This window comes from Pogona vitticeps, chromosome 1 (genome assembly GCF_051106095.1).
Source record: "Pogona vitticeps strain Pit_001003342236 chromosome 1, PviZW2.1, whole genome shotgun sequence".
NCBI classification, from domain to species: domain Eukaryota; kingdom Metazoa; phylum Chordata; class Lepidosauria; order Squamata; family Agamidae; genus Pogona; species Pogona vitticeps.
Genome location: NC_135783.1, coordinates 301,290,983 through 301,311,916, shown reverse-complemented (window position 1 = coordinate 301,311,916; position 20,934 = coordinate 301,290,983). Strand labels below are relative to the sequence as shown.

The following is a 20,934-nucleotide window of genomic DNA, read 5'->3' as shown; positions in this document are numbered from 1 at the left end:
TGATGCGGGGCCGCACTGGCTGGGGAGGAACGCAGGCAGGCAGGCAGGCAGATGGAGGGAGGGAAATGGCACTCACTCGCTCACCCGCCACCCCTGCTTTCCCTCTTCCTCCTCGTCCTTGTTCTTTTCCGCTTTCCCTCTTCCTCCTCCTCCTCCTCCCTCTCCTGCCGCTGGTGGGGAGAAACACAGGCGGGCAGGCAGGCAGATGGAGGGAGGGAAACGGCGCTTGCTTGCCCGCCACCTCCCCGCTTTACCTCTTCCTCCTCGTCCTTCTCCTGATGCCCCCGGGGAGGAAGGCAGGCGGCGAGGCAGGCAGGCGAAGGGAGGGAAACCGCGCACTCGTGCTTCCTCCCCCCCACTTTCCCTCTTCTCCTCCTCTTGCCGCCGCCCCCCCAATCCTCCCACAGAGTCAAGCGATCAGCTGTTCAGGCCGCCGGACGCCCGAAATGGCCGCGCGCAGCGTTTTCACGCCCTCCCCTCGCTTACTGAGGGCGTGGAAATGGCTGCCGCTATGGAGGAAACTTTGCTGAACGGTAAGTTTAAGGCCCATTGGAACGCATTAAATGGGCTTTTGCATTCCGTTTAGCGACGATTTCACATAGCGAGGGTTAATCCGGAACGGATTAACCTCACTATGCGGGGCACCACTGTATTTCTCTTCCTACCCAAGGTGGTGACACAGTTCCATTTAAATCAGACTATTATTCTACCAAACTTCTTTCCATCTCAAACATCTGAAGTAGAGAAGTGTCTTCACATCTTGTACATTAGAACAACTCCGGCATTTTATACATCTCAGACATGTGACCTTTGTAAAACGCAAAGACTTTTCATCTCTTTACAGTCTCTTCTAAGGGTACATCAATCTCTGCCTAGTGTTTCTCCCACAGGTTTATTTCTGCATGTTCTCTGGCTTATCAACTGATTCGTATACCATTGCCTGTCAAGGCTCACTTGACCAGAGCACTGGCATCTTCCACTGCCTTCCTTAGAGGAGTGCCATTACTTGACATCTGTAGATCGGCTGTGTCTCAGCCTTCAACATTTGCGAAGCACTACAGACTAGATGTCTGTGACAAGTGAACTTCAGCTTTTGGCAGAGCTGTTCTGTTCTCCTCACATGACATTCCATCAGCTTGTAAGTGACGGTGCTACTCACCCATATGTGTGATTCATGGAGACCACGAAGAAGAAAGATGAGTTACTTACTTGTAACCATTGTTCTTTGAGTGGTCATCTGTGAAGTCACCCAACTCGTCTTCTTCCTCTTGGGCTATTGATTCAGTTTCTCAGGAGTGGCCTAGGGGAACTGAGAGGGTTGGTGTTTTTTTGCACCAATACATGCATATTGGGAAGGGGAGGTGACTAACTGTGCTCTGTTTTTAAGCTCTAGAACATTCTGAGGCTTCACATGTGTGTTAAACTACCCATATGTGTGACTTCATGGATGACCACTTGAAGAATCACAGTTACAGATAAGTGACCTGTCTGTCTTGGAGGCACCTAAAATCCGATCGGGGATGCAGTTTGCCCACTTCAGCTTAATTCTTCAGCCTATGTAGTGTTACATCTCCTAGAATCTTAGACTGTTGGAGGACCACAGTTCTCCATTTTTGTTGTAGGCTTTCTCAAATGTGAACTTGGCATTCAAGGAGAGCTGCACACCTAATGAAAGAAGAGGGTGAGGTATTTTATGCATTTTGCAAGAAAATTTACATATTTTCTGTGAATATTTAACTTTTTTTTGAAATACTATAAATTTATTGTCATTGTAAGTCTATACATCGTTATAAGCATACAGCGAAATTCACACAGGCACCCAGAGGCCAGACCCACATGCCCACATGCACGCACAGACACAAATCCCCAAACAATCCCCACCCACTAAAAATCCCCCACTAAAAATACATCTACACCGCAGGCTAAAAAACACTGTCCAACTGTTCATTACTGGTGGTCTTTACATTCATTATTAAGTGCAATTACGTCTCTGGGATTAAAAACTATTCAGAAAATGTGTGGTCTGAGTCTTAATTGTTCTGAATCTTCTGCCAGACAGCCACAGTTCAAAGTAGTAAGCAGGATGGGAAAAGTGAATGTTATCTATCTTGAAGGGTATTTATCTTGGTTTATAGATTCGAGAAGAAGACAAGGACCCTATTTACTTGTATTTTGAAAGTATGATGACGTGTGCTCGTGTTAGAATGTATGATCGCAAGACACAGGAGAAAAATCAGCACCAGAAATGCCTTTCAGATAATGAAAAGTCAATTGAAAAGGTGAGCTCCTATTTTCAATTTTCTTTTAAAATTTCATCTTGTTGTTGTTTAGTTGTTAAATTGTGTTTGACTCTTCATGACCCCATGGACCAGAGCACGCCAGACCCTCCTGCCGTCCACTACCTCCCGGAGTTTTGTCAAATTCATGTTGGTAGCTTCGATGACATTGTCCAACCATCTCGTCCTCTGTCGTCCTCTTCTCCTCTTGCCTTCACACTTTCCCAACATCAGGGTCTTTTCCAGAGAGTCTTCTCTTGTCATAGGTATTGGAGCCTGAGCCCAGTGAGCACTCAGGGCTGATTTTCTTCAGAATGGATAGGTGGTTTTGTTTGTTTGTTTGTTTGTTTTTTGCAGTCCAGGGGACTCTCAAGAGCCTCCTCCAGCACCACAACTCCAAAAGCATCAATTCTTTGGCGGTCAGCCTTCTTTATGGTCCAGCTCTCACTTTCATACATCGCTACTGGAAAAACCATAGCTTTGATGATACAGATCTTTTTCGGCAAGGTGATGTCTCTGCTTTGTAAGAAGCTGTCTAGGTTTGTCACTGCTTTCCTCCCAAGAAGCAGGCGTCTTTTAATTTCGTGGCTGCTGTCACCATCTGCAGTGATCATGGTGCCCAAGAAAGTGAAATCTGTCACTGCCTCCATATCTTCCCCTTCAATTTGCCAGGAGGTGATGGGACCAGTGGCCCTGATCTTAGTTTTTTTATGTTAAGCTTCAGACCATTTTTGGCGCTCTGCTCTTTCACCCTCATTAAGAGGTTCTTTAATTCGTCCTCATTTTCTGCCATCAGAGTGGTATCATCTGTATATCTGAGGTTGTTGATATTTCTTCCGGCAATCTTAATTCTGGTTTGGTATTCCTCCAGTCTGGCCTTTCCCATGATGTATTCTGCATATAAATTAAATAAGTAGGGAGACAATATACAGCCTTGTTGTACTCCTTTCCCAATTCTGAACTAATCTAGGATTTTGAGCATAACCTTGCTAGCGTGTGAAATGAGTGCAGTTGTACGGTAGTTGGTGTGATTAATCTCTGGTGTCAAACAAATTACTGGAATTTTTTTTTAAGTGAGAATCCTGGGTTGGGGCTGATCGCAGTACTTTTCTAGAAAAAAAATGCATGTGATTTTCATTTAGTGCCTGCTGTTAGTCTTTACATGATCAGCAATTTTACTGCTGTTATGTTTCTTCTTGAGTGTTGTAGTTTGTGTTGTGTTTTTAGATACGCATTATTGGAAAAGTTATCTCCCCTCTTTTTTTATTTTTAATCTTATTTGCAGGAATGTGATTCTGAGCCTCAGTCTGATAAAACAGAAAAAGATAAAGAGCCTGAAAGTAGAACAAAAACAGAAGAGGATAAAGAGCCTGAAGGTGGAACAAAATATTGAACTTGTTCCTCAGTTCTTGGGTTGGATGTTTGGTGTGAAACATTTGAAATTTGATCACTTTATTCCTTGCACCTTATTGTTCAGTGGCATTCTTTGGATACATGTCAAACACATGGATGGTAATGTTTTGGTGAATGGAGAAAATGGGCTGAAGTTCAGAGTATTTGAGAAGCACTTGCTTAACACTTGGTTTGTCTCTGTTTAAACACTCTCATTGAGGCATCAGACAAAGGGCTGATGCAAGCACTCTTAAATGCTTAGCTTGTTTAAGCTATAGGGAATTGGCTTTGAAACAAAGCTTCCCTGAAGTTCATCCCCTTCTTTTTGTAATGCATAAAGTAACAGCTGAACTGTTCAGTCTAATTATAGTGCGTGAATTGATATTAATCTCACCCATAACATTTTCTGTTAATTTGGAATCTGAAATTACATTGGGAGAAAATAGCAATTAGGAGCATCCTATGTGTATTTCCTTGAGGTATCAGAGGAATACAACTTCATTACTATTTTTGCAGCTGCTTTTTTTTAAGAAGTACACATAATGTATTTTTAAGCGCCCAATAAGTTACATTCTGAACTTTATTTCTATATAATTTTATGGGTGCATACCATTTTGCTGAGATAAAAATAAATCCAGTTTTTGATCTACCGTAAGATAATTTAGAACATTAAATTGCAGTAATTAGAATAAAGTTTTGTCCCTTTTAAAAAGAAATAGTGGGAAAAGTGTGGGACTTATCAGTTGCTACTTTTGACAGATGATCAATTTTCTTTTTAAAAAAATTATTCTCATTACGTGGAGTAAGAAAATAGCCTTTATATATGTAAAGGTCTTAACAGCTCTTGGAATCTAAAAGAACAATTTCTAAAGTAGTTTTCTTGCCTTATAAGGTGATACATCTTGTACTGCACAGACATATTAACTCTGAAACCAAGTATTACAGATAGATAGCATGATCCAGTCTTCAAGCACATAGATTGACTGGATATTGTTGTATTAGGTGATACATGATTGTTTAGAAACTGTGAAGAATTTTGAATGCTTAGAATGTTCAACCAAGGTCTTTCTCAAAACTGCCTTATGAATAGTAAACATTGCTTGAAGTCTATTTGGTATTTCTGTTTCTTATATAAGGTAGCAGTGAAGAAAATATTGAAGTTCAGTGTCCCAGTTGGTATAAAGCTTCAGTATAGCAGAAACGTATTTCCATTCTTTTCCTAGAGGAAAACTGGTGGTTTTCATGTAGTGCTGAGGATCCATCCACTTCTTATGTACATCATACTACTCCAGGTGGAAGAACGAACCTAATTGAGATTGTTTCAGAGTGCAACTGGGAGGAGGATCGCAGTGAGATCCTGACCATTTTGTCACAGCACATCAACAATAGGATGCCCAAGTCCTTCAAAGTAGGAAATTTTACTATTGATCTAGAATCTGAAAGCAATACTTGGGATGAGAAGAATGCTGCCATCCATTCTTCCCGAGTGAAAATCTCCATGCCATCCTGTCAAAACAAGAGTGAAATGGCTCAGATCTCTGTTTTGGAGGCTCCTAATGATAGATTGTCATCATGCAAAAGGAGAGAACAGATCAACTTGTTAACACCTGGCATGTTACGGGAACATAGAAAAAAAGGTTTACCCTTTTATGCTGGGCTTTCTCCTGCAGGAAAGCTGATTGCCCACACTTGCAAATCTGATTTGGATCCTTCATGTTTGATTCAGGTAGGTTTCTTTGTCTTTGTTGTAAAGTTCCCTCCTCTACCTTTTTTTTAAGGTCTGCAACTTTTTTAAAAAAAAATCCTCTGAAAGAGGGGAGCTTGCAAGGATATGAAAAATGGGCCCCTTTTTCTATACTGGGGAAGTTGTCTGGGAACTGAGCAAGAAGAGAGTGGCATGTTTCCTTAGCTGCCTGACAACTTCACAGATTTAACTTAGCTCTCATTTGTAAGAGTTTAGTTTTCTTTAAGTGGCATAGACATTACTCTTTTGATGAGAATGGTGAAAGAGATCGCTTCTGTTTGTTTTTGGCTGGTGCAGATCATGGCCATCTCAAAGCGGAGAGCTAATACTTTTCATGCAACCAACTGATGGAGGGGTCACTATCTAGGAGTTGGTGGGAGCCCTCCCTCTTCCTCCAGAAGAAATGTCAGAGGGTTGCTTTCCAGATAAATAGGTGTTTCACAATATAAATGTTCTTGTTCACTCAAGAAAATAAAAATTCATTGATAAATACACAATTTCTTTATCTGTTTGGAAAAAAGGTAGAAGTGTCAGATACTTATATTGCTGGATTGTACTCCTTTGTGCCATTCAAGTATCATCCTCTGTGATAAGCTGCTTATGTCAAGGAAGTACCAGGCAAATCTATTGTGGTGTTCAGGGTCTAAATCCAGATCAGTGTGCCCAGCTCACATAAACATTTTACTGCAAATCTTACTGTAATCTATCAGAAAAATTAGTTTAATTGTGACTACAAACCATAGAGTAGCCTTTCCCAAATTAGTGCCCTTCAGATACTGTGGACCACAACCCCCTTGTTCCAGCTAACATGGCCCGTGATGAGGATTATTGGACTTAGCCGGAACATCTGGAAGATACAGGTTTGGGAAAGGCTGTCCTATCGTTATCTATAAATCTCATGTTGATTCCAGAATGCTATTATTGGAGGATGAATAGCATCAAAGATTACTCTGTAATTTAAGGACTGGGAAGGAGTTCAGATATGCAGATATTTAAGGGTTTTTTAACATTGCTCTGTAAATTAGAATTGGATTTTACTTGGTTACCTGTTACACTGGAGGTGAGACCTCTGGAGTGTAATTACAAATAGCAAAGTGGGAGGAAAGTGGATTTTCAAAGAATGGTATGAATCTTTCCTTTGAAAGTCAAAGTTATGTAATTATAGGCTTTTTATTGGAAATGAACTAGGTTCAACTATAGGGAAATATGTTCTGTCAAGTCACTTTTAACTTTTAGTGACAGCACTAATATAATGTTTTAAGATATGCAAGATGGTCCAAGAGTGCTTTGCCATAGTTGCCACTCAACAACAATGGCCAAATGAGGATATGAACCCAGGACTTCCAAGTGTTAGTTTTAGCCAATATAGCACACTGGCACTGAGAAACATTAGGAATGTTTTTATTATAGATTAGCTTGTTTAAGGTGGAAGCACTGTCTAAGAATCCTAAGTAGAAAAACTGGGGAGGGGGGAATTGTAGAAAACGAAATAATCTGCTCTTTCATGGTGTCTGTGAGTGCACACCAATGGACTGCTCTGTGCACACACAGACAATCTTGGAATATTCTGGAGCTGTGCTGAGGTGTTTTGACTGGGGACCCACCCCTTCACAGAATAGGATCCACCCTTTCTGCCTGGTTGAGCTCAGTTTCTATCTACTGTCAGCTTCAGGCATCTTGGACCTGCAGTCTTCTCCATCCTGCTGTGCTTTCCACAAACTGATGGATCACTTTACGTATTTTCTATATACATAGTTCTTCTCCCTTTTTTTGCCTTAACAAAAATAGTTTATTGTATATTGTCCCCTTTGGGGGGCACCCAATTTGTAGTATTGTATTGGCACTGCAACTATTTGAGAAATGTATCTCCTGTCTCACCAAAATAATTCTCTCAAATGATCGCTCTAAGTATCTGCTTTGTTTGGGGGAGATTCATAATACATAGGTTTGCAAACATTGCAGAGACTTCACCTCTCAAGAAGAAAAATCCAGAAGGCCAGGCTTCAAAAAATATTTTGGGACAAGGCGGTCTTGGCTTCAGATTCTCTAATGTAACATCTACTCCAGTCCATCCCAGTTACTATTACATCTACTCTGAAACCTGCCATGACATTGACATTGGTATGGACAATACCCATGGCTACCTTGGTACCAACCTTGTTACTCCACAATCAATTTACAGGAAGTCTGTTTTTACATTTCCATCCGCCCGTCTTACAAATGGCAACAGTACCTACCAAACTGCTCCAAGGATATTCAACAAGTGTAAGGCTGTCATTGCAGTGTATGTCTGACTTCAAGGTATCATAGTGTTACTCCTATATAATGGTTGTTCATCACACCCTGTGATGCATTGCTTCAAGGAGGTTTTTCAGCAGCCATATCTGTACTACACAAGCTAGTTCTCAGAATCAGTCTTATAAAAGCTCACCTCATGCCATCACCTATGATAGACTTTATTGGTGCTCAGCTATACTCAAGGTCACTCGGAAGAATTTTGGTATATATTCACAGCCTTTTATTATATTTGGTATATATTCACAGCCTTTTATCTACCAAATCAGCCACAGCAAGGCAGGTGCAGGTGCTTCTAGGGACCTAGGCCTTTTTGCCTCCACTTCAGCAGTCACCCTGGTGGCCTAACTTCACATGCACCCACTGCAGCATTGGGTCCTCCATGTCTTTTAACATGCAAAGGAAAAACTGTTAGCCCACCTGTCGTCGTCGTTTAGTCGTGTCCACCTCTTCGTGACCCCCATGGACCAGAGCACGCCAGGCTCTCCTATCTTCCACTGCCTCCCAGAGTTGTGTCAAATTCATTCTGGTAGCTTCGATGACATTGTCCAACCATCTCATCCTCTGTCGTCCCCTTCTCTTGCCCTCACTCTTTCCCAACATCAGGGTCTTTTCCAAGGAGTCTTCTCTTCTCATGAGATGGCCAAAGTATTGGAGCCTCAGCTTCAGGATCTGTCCTTCCAGTGAGCACTCAGGGTTGATTTCCTTTAGAATTGATAGGTTTGTTCTCCTTGCAGTTCAGGGGACTCTAAAGAGCCTCCTCCAGCACCACAATTCAAAAGCATCAATTCTTTGGCAGTCAGCTTTCTTTATGGTCCAGCTCTCACTTCCATAAGTCACTACAGGGAAAACCATAGCTTTGACTATGCGGACTTTTGTTGGCAAGGTGATGTCTCTGCTTTTTAGGATGCTGTCAAGGTTTGTCATCATTTTCCTCCCAAGAAGCAGGCGTCTTTTAATTTCGTGGCTGCTGTCTCCATCCACCACGTCCTAGTTAGAGGCTAATTGTAGGTCTTAAGGGGCCCTGAAAAACTAGTGATTTGTCTTATCTTGTAATCTGTGACCTAGGTGCATGGATGTGGACACTTTCAGTTTATGCTGCCATAGAAGCAGGCGTCTTTTAATTTGTGGCTGCTGTCTCCATCTGCAGTGATCATGGAGCCCAAGAAAGTGAAATCTGTCACTGCCTCCATATCTTCCCCTTCTATTTGCCAGGAGGTGATGGGACCAGTGGCCATGATCTTAGTTTTTTTGATGTTGAGTTTCAGACCGTTTTTTGCACTCTCCTCGTTCACCCTCATTACAAGGTTCTTTAATTCCTCCTCACTTTCTGCCATCAGAGTGATATCATCTACATATCGGAGGTTGTTGATATTTCTTGATTCCGGCTTGGGATTCCTCTTATATGTATTCTGCATATAAGTTGAATAAGCAGGGAGACAATATACAGCCTTGTCCTCCTCCTTTCCCAATTTTGAACCAATCACTTGTTCCATATCCAGTTCTAACTGTTGCTTCCTGTTCCACGTATAGGTTTCTCAGTAGATAGATAAGGTGGTCAGGCACGCCCATTTTTTAAAGGACTTGCCATAGTTTGCTGTGGTCGACACAGTCAAAGGTTTTTGCATAGTCAATGAAGCAGAAGTAGATGTTTTTCTGGAACTCTCTGGCTTTCTCCATAATCAAGTGCATGTTAGCAATTTGGTCTCGAGTTCCTCTGCCCCTTCGGAATCCAGCTTGTACTCCTGGGAGTTCTCGGTCCACATACTGCTGAAGCCTACCTTGGAAGATTTTGAGCATAACCTTGCTAGCGTGTGAAATGAGTGAAGTTGTCCGGTAGTTGGAGCATTCTTCGGCACTGCCCTTCTTTGGGATTGGGATGTAGACTGATCTTTTCCAGTCCTCTGGCCACTGCTGAGTTTTCCAAACTTGCTGGCATATTGAATGTAGCACCTTAACAGCGTCATCTTTTAAGATTTTAAATAGTTCAACTGGAATGCTATCACCTCCACTGGCCTTGTTATTAGCCGGGCTTTCTAAGGCCCACTTGACTTCACTCTCCAGGATGTCTGGCTCTAGGTCAGCAACCACATTATCTGGGTTGTCTGGGATATCCAAATCTTTCTGGTATAATTCCTCTGTGTATTCTTACTACCTCTTCTTGATGTCTTCTGCTTCTGTGAGGTCTCTCCCATTTTTGTCCTTTATCATGTTCATCTTTGCACAAAATGGTCCTCTAATATCTCCAATTTTCCTGAACAGATCTCTGGTTTTTCCTTTTCTATTATTTTCCTCTATTTCCTTTCATTGTTAATTTAAGAAGGCCCTCTTGTCTCTCCTTGCTATTCTTTGGAAGTCTGCATTCCATTTTCTATAACTTTCCCTATCTCCCTTGCATTTTGTTTCCCTTCTCTTCTCAGCTATTTCTAAGACCTCGTTGGACATCCACTTTGCTTTCTTGCATTTCCTTTTCTTTGGGATGGTTTTTGTTGCTGCCTCCTGTACAATGTTACCAGCCTCTATCCAAAGTTATTCCGGCACTCTGTCCACCGAATCGAGTTCCTTAAATCTGTTCTTCACTTCCACTGTGTATTCATAAGGGATTTGGTTTAGATTATACCTGAATGGCCCAGTGGTTTTTCCTACTCTCTTCAGTTTAAGCTTGAATTTTGCTATGAGAAGCTGGTGATCAGAGCCACAATCAGCTCAAGGTCTTGTTTTTGCTGACTGTATTGAGCTTCTCCATCTTTGGCTGCAGAGAATATAATCAATCTGATTTCAATATTGCCCATCTGGTGATTTCCATGTGTAGAGTTGCCTCTTGTGTTGTTGGAAAAGAGTGTTTGTGATGACCAGCTTGTTCTCTTCACAAAACTATTAGCCTTTGCCCTGCTTCGTTTTGAACTCCAAGGCCAAACTTCCCTGTTGTTCCTTTTATCTCTTGACTCCCGACTTTAGCATTCCGATCCCCTAGAATGAGAAGAACATCTTTCTTTGGTGTCAGTTCTAGAAGGTGTTGTAAGTCTTTATAAAATTGGTCAGTTTCAGTCTCCTCAGCCCATCTGTACCTCCCAGCAAACATCCAACACACTTTAACATGGTGAATCTTCAGTTCCCACATCTGGAAACGATTCCACTTGCCCCACATGCCTCATCCATCATTGTGACCACAGATGCTTCACCCTAGAGGTGTTGGTATCCACGCCATCTGGACTTCATACCAAAGGAAATTATACATAAATGCCATGGAGTTCCTTGCTGTTAGATACACCTTCGGATCTTTCAGAAAATTGGATTAAAGGGTGCATCATCCACCTCACAACAGACAACAGTACTATCATTAATTATGTGAACAAACAAGGAGCACAAAGTCTCTTTATCTGATTTCCATGACCATAAAACTATGACATTAGTATGCCTGAAAAGAAGTCCACTCCATTATGATCTATGTTCCAGGAACAGAAAACATCTGTATGACTCAGTAGCTTAGCTATCTGGCTGTGGAACCAGAAGTTGGGAGTTCGATTCCCCACTGTGCCTCCTTGACAAGGGCTGGACTCAATGAGCCATAGGGTCCCTTCCCGCTCTGCAGTTCTAATATGATAATGACTAAGCAGAAAATCAGCTACGATTCATGAGTAGAGATTGCATTCTCTCAAAGCAAATTGTCTCTTCACCAAATGAGGTCGTCCTCAAATGACCTTTACAGCTGCCACCAATACTACAACCAGTTCTACTCTAGAAGTCTGAAGTCCTTCAGCTCTCTATACAATGTGTTTCTTCAGTGTTGGGATGGTTCCTTCGTTTATACATTTTCCCAGTTTCCTCTAATTGTAAGCGTCATAGCAATGATCTGTTGCAACAAAGCAAACTGCATTCTGATAAAACCATGGTGGCCATGCCAGCCATGGTTTGCCCCTTTTCTGCTTCTATCAGCATTCTTCCACTACAGCTAATCCTCATATCTCTCCATCATGGCATGATTCTCCACCTTGATATTTGTTCATTACTTCTCACAGCATGGAGAATCTATCCAGCACATCATCACAGACATTTTTGAGAGTCTATAGACAGCTCAGGAGGACATCCAAACTTCGAAACTCATCCTTAGAAGAGAGAGAGTAGCTTCCCCCCAAAGTAAGGTCCCCAATCTACAGACAGCAGGAAACCCTGAAGAACCTCAGTCTTACACAAGTTCAGGTTCAGCCTGCTAGCCCCCATCCATCCCAGGACTGCCTCCAAGAAGCACTCAAGGGACGCAACACCATCCACTGCAGAAGGGTGGAAGGCAAGATCGAGTTGGGTGTCATCCGCATATTAGTGACATGAAACTCCAAATCTCTGTATGACCTCTCCCAGCGGTCTCATACAGATATTAAACAGTAGCAGGGAGATGATCAGTCCCTGGGGTACCCGACAATTTATAGTCCAGGAGGAAGAAAGCATTTCACTCAACGGCACTCTAGGGGCTTAAGTGTTTTTCTACCACAGGCTTGTGGCTTGTATCAGTGTGATATTTTTAAAAGGTAACTAAGAAGCATCAATTTTCATTCTGTTTCTGAATTTGATATTTACATAGTTTTTCTTAGAATTTTTTAGGAGGAAACAATGGCTGGACTTTTGTTGCCGTGCATAAGGCTGATGACCTCACGTGCCAACAGTATTCTGGTCGTTGTGTTCCAGCTTCAAAAGTCTTATAATTCATTCTGTGAACCCAAGAATGACTAAGAATTGTTAATTAGTGAAACAGCTGAACTGTGCTGCATGGTAAAATGTTTTTGAAACTGAAGGAAGCAGTTTGTGTTTTGGGGGTGATAGTCTGCCGCTTGAAGAAGAAAGTAAAACATATCACTACAGCGGTACTCTTACGTGGACCTTATCAGCTCTTTAGGTCTTAAGCATTGTTGAAAAAAGGCAGAATGGGCAAATAATATTCCCCTTTTTTTCCAGGTGAATGGCAAAAATTACCCTCAGGCCAAACTGCTTTTGGGACAAATGGGAGCACTTCATCCAACCAGTCGACTAGCTGCTTACCTTACAGGCAGGCTGCGACCAGCAATGCTTGATCTCTCAACAATCAGTATGGTGATATCCAAGGTAGCATCAAGTGCTAAATGTACTGGTTCTGAGCCAAAATCAACTGAAGTGCCGACATCAGAAACTTCCAAAACCACATTTTCTAATAGTACATCAAATTCCACTGTAACAGGACCAAATGTTCGTGTCACAGCACATAGACAGATAGGTAGGTTGTAACTTTATTTTCTGTGTTACAAATATTCACAAAATGATTCATGAGTATTATTAATGTTTGCTTTTATTATGCACCAAAGTGTCACTTGCAGTGTTCATACAAAAGCAAAGTTTCATTCAAGGGACTGCAATCCTGTTCCACCCTTGATGTCATCAAGTCCCTAGACTTGATAGGGAATAAGCTGGGAAATGGGGGGGGGCTGGAGGGGTCTCTGGAGCAACCAATTGAGACTGCAGTATATATGACAGGGGAAGATATGGTGGTGGGAGTAGAGCATGCCCGCGTAGGAGAAAGGAGGTTAGATACCTTACACCTATCCCCTTTTCTAGCTCTATTCCGAGCCAAACGATACTAGGTGACTGTAGCGAAATGCCGACAGGTGACATCATTCCTGCCTGTCCATCACAGAAGCTCAAGGGGGAGGAGCCAAGGATAGGGCAGGAGGGGCAGAGTTAGAGAGACAGTTGGAGATGTGGAATGGCAGTTAGGGTTTAGGATAAAGAAGGAGAGGGTTAGTGAATTCAGCTGAGAGTGTTAGGAGAGGGAATTGAGAAGTTTAAACAATATTGTACAAGCAGAAATGAAAGTATAAGCACTACAAGAGAAATACTGATTGAAAGTGTACAGGAGTTTGGAGTAAAAGTGATTGCCTACATGATCCAATACGTGTTAATACCTGAAACAGTTCATATGTGATTTACCTTAATTATTAGTTTGACAATAAAAGAATAACTTAATTAAATCTCTGATTCTTAAGTTCTATAACCCTTAGTTTTGGTATTAGGAGAATATCTGGTGGCAGCGTGAAGGAAGAAGGGTGTGATCCTTTGTGAGGGCCAAATAAATAGGGGCAACAAAAGTAGATCTCCACAGTGACCATATCAGCCACACACACCCAGGCCACATGGTACTGTTGGTAATGCCAGGTCAGCAAAAAATAAGACCACCCTCATCCGTGATTTAATTTTGAATGAGGGAGCCGACCTGGCATGCATTACTGAGACGGGTGGGAGAAGAAGGTGGAGTTCCTGTATTTCAGTTGTGTTCCCTTGGGTACTTAGTCCAACACCAGGGTAGCCCAGAGGGTCAGAGAGGAGGCATGGCAATAGTCTACAAGGATTCCTTCCACTTTTCCAGACTCCCTGTCCCATTGGGAAATGGTCTAGAGGGCCTGTATTGTGTGTTGGGCTTAAGAGACAGACTGGGGATTCTCTTGGTGTACTGCCCACCCTGTTGCTTACCAACAGTCTCCCTATCTGAGCTGACGGAGATGATCTCGGACCTGGTGGTAAGGACCCTCAGACTTTTGGTACTGGGGGACCTCAACCTCCATGCTGAGGCCACCTTAACAGGGGCGGCTAAGGACTTCATGGCCGCCATGACAACCATGGGGCTGTCTCAACATGTCATCAGCCTGACTCATGAGAAAGGCCATACACTTGATCTAGTATTCTCAATGGGACGGGGGGGATGATGATCCAGATTTGGTGGGTTTATCTTTGACCCCGTTGTCATGGTTGGACCATTACCTGGTGAAGTTTAGACTCTCTGCCACTACTACCCTCTGCAGGGGTGGGGGGATCAAATAAAAGTTACCCCGAGAGACTTATGGATCCTGAACGATTCCTGAATGCTCTAGGGGAGTTTCCAGCTGATATGGCCGGCACTCCTGTCAAAGCCTAGGTCACTTTGTGGTACAACGAGATGGCCCAGGCAGTTGACACGATCGCACCTAGGCACCCTCTCCCTGTCCGCAGAGCCTATGTGGCTCCATGGTACACAGAGGAGCTTCTGGCTATGAAGTGACTGGGGAGACAGCTTGAGTGCAGATGGAGGAAATATCGCTGCGACTATGACCAAACACAGCTTAGAACCCATTATCGGGCCTGCTCTGTGGTGATATGGCTGGCGAAACACCAGCATTTCTCCAGTCGTATTGCTTCCTTGGCATGTGATCCAGCAGAGCTATTTCGAGTGGTCTGGGACCTTCAGCCTAATGGTTCAGTGGAGGTCCTGGACTGCTCAGTGGCTCGCTATAACAAATTTGTTACACACTTTGAGGGAAAAATTGCTCAGATTCGCAAAGAGTTGGATTCCACTGTTGATGCAGAACCTATGGTTGTGTCCAGTGCTCCTGACTTATGTCATAATTTATTGGATGAGTTACAACCCAAGGATATGGACAGGGTGCTTGGATCGGTTCGTGCCACCACTACACAACTCAACCCCTGCCCATCATGGCTAATAAAGGAATCTGGAGGTCATCAACTGGAGGTCATCAACTCCTCATTAAGAGAGGGAGTGGTCCCACCTCATTAAAGGAGGCAGTGGTTTGCCCACTCCTAAAAAAAAGCCTAATCTGAACCCAGGCCTAGTAATCAACTTCTGACCAGTGGCAAACCTCCCTTTTCTGGGCAAGGTTTTGGAACATGTGGTGGCTGAGCAGCTCCAGGCTCTCCTGGATGAAGCAGATTATCTAGATCCATTTCAACCGGGTTTCAGGCTGGGTTATGGGACAGAGACTGCCTTGGTAGCCCTGATTGACAACCTCTGCCAGGAGAAAGACAGGAGGAATGCATCCCTGTTGAGTCTCCTGAATCTCTCAGTGGCTTTTGACACCATCGACCATGGTGTCCTTCTGGACAGATTGGCTGGGATGGGAATGAGAGGCATCAATTTACAATGGTACCACTCCGACCTGGCTGATCATGTCCAGAAGGTGGTGCTGAGGGACAGTAGCTCTGATCCATGGTGGTTGTGTCATGGGGTTCCTCAGGGCTCTATACTGTCCCCCATGCTATTCAATATCTACATGGAACCACTGGGGGAGGTCGTTAGAAGGTTTGGGCTGAGGAGTCAGCAATATGCTGATGACACCCAGCCCTACCTCTCATTCTCTACCAATCCAGGTATAGCAGTCGCAGTTCTGAACTCATGCCTGGACTTGATAATGGACTGAATGAGGATCAATAAACTGAGGCTTAATCCAGACAAATCAGAAGTGCTGCTGGTAGGTGCTCTGCCAGATAGGTTAAAGGGTCATTTCCCTGCCTTAGACTGGGTTACACTCCCCCTAAAGGACAGGGTCCACAGCTTGGAGGTGCTCCTTGACCCGGATCTGACCTTGGAAGGTGGACTTGGTGTCCAGCGGTGCCTTCTTACCTGGATGAGTAGAGCCTGACAACAGTTGCCCTTACCTGGATGAGCAGAGCCTGACAACAGTCACACATGCAGTGGTAACAACCAGACTGGACTACTGCAATGGCTGTATGTGGGGCAGCCTTTGAAGACGATCCAGCGACTGCAACTGGCACAGAACCTGGCTGCATGGCTGGTTCTGTGCACGGACTCATATCACGCTAGTTCTGAAAAATTTACACTGGTTGCCACTTGCTGCTCGGGCCCAATTTGAAGTGCTTACTTTGACATATACAGTCCTAAACGGCTTAGGACCTGTTTACCTAAACAACTGCCTTCTTCCATATGAGCCTGCCCATCCTCTAAGATCAGGCCAGGAGGCCCTTCTGAAGGTGCCATCCCTGAAAGAGTTGAGGGGGATGGCATGCCGAAATAGGGCCTTCTTGGCTGTTGCCCCCCAACTTTGGAACACCCTCCCTATAAAGATCTGCCTGGCTCCAATACTTTTGGCTTTTCAGCGCCAGGCAAAGACCTTTCTGTTTAGCCAGCATTTTAATTAAATAGTATTTTTTAGCTGGCCATATGAGGAGCAGGATTTATTAATATTAATGTTTTAATGACTTCTTAAAATATATGGTATTATTATAATATTGCCTATTTTTAATGGTTTTAATGTTTTTAAAGTTTTAATATTGTTATACGCCACTCAGAGACCACTGGTAATGGCATGGTTAAAAATCTTGTAAATGAATAAATAAATAGACAAAATGCCAGCTGGGAGTCTTACAGATAGTACTTTGATCAGGAAGCTTGCTTCACTATGTATGAGCTTTCTCTGGGCTATTTGAGGGTCCACCCTGTTACATAACAGCACTGATGTTACCTGTCTGTCATGGGTTTGGAGGGAAAGTTCCATCCTATGGGGAGTGGAAGGCGGGACATCAGGAGGAGGGGCTGTACTGTATAAATATGTGATGCCTGTGTGGTGAAGAGGAGATGCTGAGACAGACTGTGAGACACTGGGTTGGGACGAAGCAGCAGCTGGGGAGAAGAAGCTGTTGTGGGAGTCTGGGTGTCTGACAGGGTACTACTGTGTGTCAGAGTACCAGCCTGAAAGGTTCAGGGGTCTGTTGGTTAGCCAGAACTGATGGGTTCAGGGTCTGTGCTTTAAGTTAAAGGTTCTAGGTGAACCAAACTGTATGCTTGTGTGTGTGAGAATAAGCCACGTTACTTTATTTTATTCACCTGATTGTTTTATTTACCCTGTTTGTATTTAAAATAAACCTTATTCTTTTATTGTTTAAAAATCCATCCCTGGTCTGTGTGACTTATTATAGGGAATGGTTGGTGGCAGCTTAGTAACTGTGTGATAGATCCCAGTAGGTCTGGGTTTGTCACATTGATTGGTGTCCAGCGTGTGGGATACGACTGGTCCAGTTGTCCAGCGGTCCAGCAAAGCCTTGGCAGGTGTGCCCAGAGCAAGGGGGGTCTAGTCAGGGACAGTCTGAGGCGCGTAGGTAATCTTCTAGGTGTACCTCACGGGGAGGTGCGCTAGTAGAAGAACGTGCCAACTGGGGAGACTTAGATTAAGGTGCTCTGAGGCAGCCTAGTTTTGGCGGGAAAACGCTGAGGCAAAACTGCGTAGCAACAGCGAGCTAGCTTGCCAGCTGAGAGGCCCAGCAGAGGGGGGTAGGCTCTGACTCGATACTGTTGCAATTTAAGTGCTGAAGAACAGCAGCAATCTCTAGGGAGAGCTGGTTCTGAGGCAAGAAGGAAAAAAAGTGGTCGTTTTATTTTGAGGCTTGACTTTTTAAAGCAGCCTGTTCTGAGGGGGGGTATGCCCTTGACTCGAAGCCAAGTAGCAGACATGAGTGAAGTGAAAGACCCCCAGATTGACCAAGGTTCTGAGGATGAATTTGGCTCAGTGCAAGGTGACAGCACAGGAGAGCAGAACCCAGAACTTAGAAAATTGATCCTAGCCCAACAGCATGAACTGAGGGTGAGGGAAATGGAGGAAAGATTAGAGAGAGAGAAAATGGCATTTGAATTAGAGCGAGAGAGAGAGAGAATGGAGAGAGAAGAAAGAATGGAGAGAGAGAAGATGGCGTTTGAATTAAGAAAACTGGAACTGATGAACCAGAACAATAATAATAATAGGGATTCTGAGGGAGGCCAACTGTCTAAGGCTGACCTGAAGAAATTCCCTGTGTACCACAAGGGAGATTGTCCTGAGGTGTTCTTTTCCTTAGTGGAAAGAGCGTTTGTGGACTTCTCAGTGAGGGAAACTGAGAAGATGACCATCATGCGATCTTTAATCAGTGGTAGCCTGGCTGAGGTTTATGCCGAGATGCCTGAGGGACTGATGAAAGATTTTGCAGAGTTTAAAAAACTGGTTTTTGCCAGACATGGGATAAATGCAGAGCAGCTGAGACAAAGATTCAGGTCCCTTACCAAGAAGCCAGAACAGACTTTTACCCAAGTGGGGGCCCAATTGGTGAGGCTGCTTGAGAAATGGCTATCGCAGGAGGGGACAGAGACCTATGAACAGCTTAAAGACTTGATAGCCCTGGAACAGTTCTATTCAGTTCTGCATGGGGAATTGAAATTCCAGGTGAGGGAAAGGAAACCGAAATCTGTGGCAGCAGCCGCAGAAATCGCGGATTTTATCTCCCAAATAAGAAAGCCCTTGGGTGAGGGGAAATCTGTAGGTAAACCCAAAGAAACCTACAGCAAGTACTCTCAGGGACCAGGGAAAAGCCAGCAAGGGGGAGGGGCCCATGGTGAAGGGAAGCCCTCAGGCATGAAACCAAGCCCTCAGAATTTGGAGGGAAAACCGAAACAAGAGGAGAGAGAATCCAAATACACTAGAAAATGCTATTTCTGTCAGGGAAAGGGTCATCTGATCTCAGAGTGTGAGAAATTGAAGCAGCTAAAAGGGATGGTGCCTCAGAATTCTAGTGGGACCAAGCCAAAAGCTGTGTTCTGTGTCCAGAAAGAGCAAGGCTCAGTGTCACAGAGGGAGCCTGTTGCCATGACTACTCAGTCTGGGACAGCTACCTCTGCTGAACAGGCTGAGGAAAATGGTCCTCTTGTGGAGGTAAAGCGCTGCTTGCTGATAAAAACAGATTCTCAGTTGTTTGAGACGGCAGGGGTGGACGTAGGAATACTTGACCGTCAGTATAGGGGGCTGCGGGACACTTGTTCCCAGGTAACCCTGTGCCATCCAGATATCATCCCTAGGGAGTTTATAATCCCAAATGAGAGCATGAAGGTGGCAGGGATTGAGGGGCAGATAATCTCTCTGCCAGTAGCAGAGGTACCTGTCAACTTTCAAGGCTGGAGGGGAGCTTGGCGGCTAGCGATTTCATCGACTCTGCCAGCAGCCGTGCTCGTGGGAAATGACCTGGCTGAACATGTGAAACGGGTGCTAGTGATTACACGCTCACAAGCCACCACAGGGACAGTTCAGGGGGGTAATGATGAGCCAGAGACGGAAGCAGAGGGGAGTTCAGAAGCTGTGGTGGAAACCTTAACCACAGACAGCAGATTTGGACAGGAGCAAAAGGCAGACGCCACTCTCCAAAAGTGTTTTGAACAGGTGACTGACGCCCAGCTAACACCTGAAACCCCAGTGAGATTTCTGGAGGAAAAGGGGATTTTATATAGAGAGACCCTGAGGAATACCTCAAAAGGGGGAGATGGGATCAGAAGTCAGCTGGTGGTACCTGAAAAGTATCGCCCCATGATCTTACAGAGAGGTCACTCTGACATGTTTGCTGCACACTTAGGAGTGAACAAAACACAGCAGAGAATCACACAGAATTTCTACTGGCCTGACATAGGGAAGCAGATCAGGGAGTTCTGTAAACAATGTGATGTGTGTCAAAGGCAGGGGAATAACCGCGACAGGACCAAAGCAAAGTTGTGCCCTTTGCCTGTGGTTGACACTCCGTTCAAATGCATAGGGGTGGATATTGTGGGACCTTTGCCCAAGGCCACAAAGAGGGGGAATAGGTTCATTCTAACAATTGTGGACCATGCCACAAGGTATCCTGAAGCCATACCCTTGACAAACATCGAAACTAACACAGTGGCCGATGCTTTGGTGGGGTACATGTCCAGGATGGGATTTGCCTCAGAGATAATCACAGATTTGGGCACATCGTTCACGTCAAAGCTCATGAAACGCTTATGGCAAATCTGTGGAATTAAGCTCAGGGAAGCCACTGCCTATCATCCTGAAAGTGATGGGGTAACTGAGAAGTTCAATGGGACTCTAATGCGCATGATTAGGGCTTTCTTGGCAGAGAATCCAAACAATTGGGACCAGGAGCTGCAATCCCTTTTGGTTGCTTATCGATCAGTGCCACAAGCCAGTACCGGGTTCAGTCCATTTGAACTTTTATTTGGGAAAGGGGTGAAGGGGCCCCTTGATTTGATCGAGCAGGGTTGGGGGCAGATCGCCCAGGGTGACCCACAAGACGTTGTGACTTACATAGACACCTTGATGAATGACCTAAGGAGAAACCTAGAGCTAGCAGCAGAGACCCTGCCAGCTCAAAAGGTCAGAAAGAAAGCTTGGGATGACCAGGAAGGCAGGGAGAGGCGCTTTAACCCAGGGGAGGAAGTGCTTTGGCCTAGGCTCTGCAGAGAGAGCAAACTGCAGCTGGGTATCCCAGAAAGAAAATACTTGGGTCACAAGGTAGGGGGAGGAGTGATAAAACCCCTGGAGGCCAAAATAGAAGCTGTTCGTGATTGGCCCAGACCCAACACCAAGAAAAAAGTCAAATCATTTCTTGGGTTGGTGGGCTACTACAGAAAGTTCATCCCGAGGT

The 20,934-nt window shown here is 44.2% G+C and overlaps 1 protein-coding gene across 4 annotated transcripts in view; it reads left to right on the top strand.

The window, feature by feature from the left end:
• Positions 1–20,934, top strand: part of MGA (MAX dimerization protein MGA) — a 111,619-nt gene that overhangs the window by 50,906 nt on the left and 39,779 nt on the right. For 3 of the 4 annotated variants that reach the window (XM_020793728.3, XM_072986237.2, XM_020793726.3), the window contains exons 11-14: positions 2,136–2,279; positions 3,562–3,652; positions 4,892–5,394; positions 12,658–12,952. In XM_020793728.3, coding sequence (XP_020649387.3) covers positions 2,136–2,279; positions 3,562–3,652; positions 4,892–5,394; positions 12,658–12,952 — 1,033 coding nt within the window. The remainder of the gene's footprint in view (positions 1–2,135; positions 2,280–3,561; positions 3,653–4,891; positions 5,395–12,657; positions 12,953–20,934) is intronic. The other variant, XR_013544000.1, reaches the window with a different exon arrangement.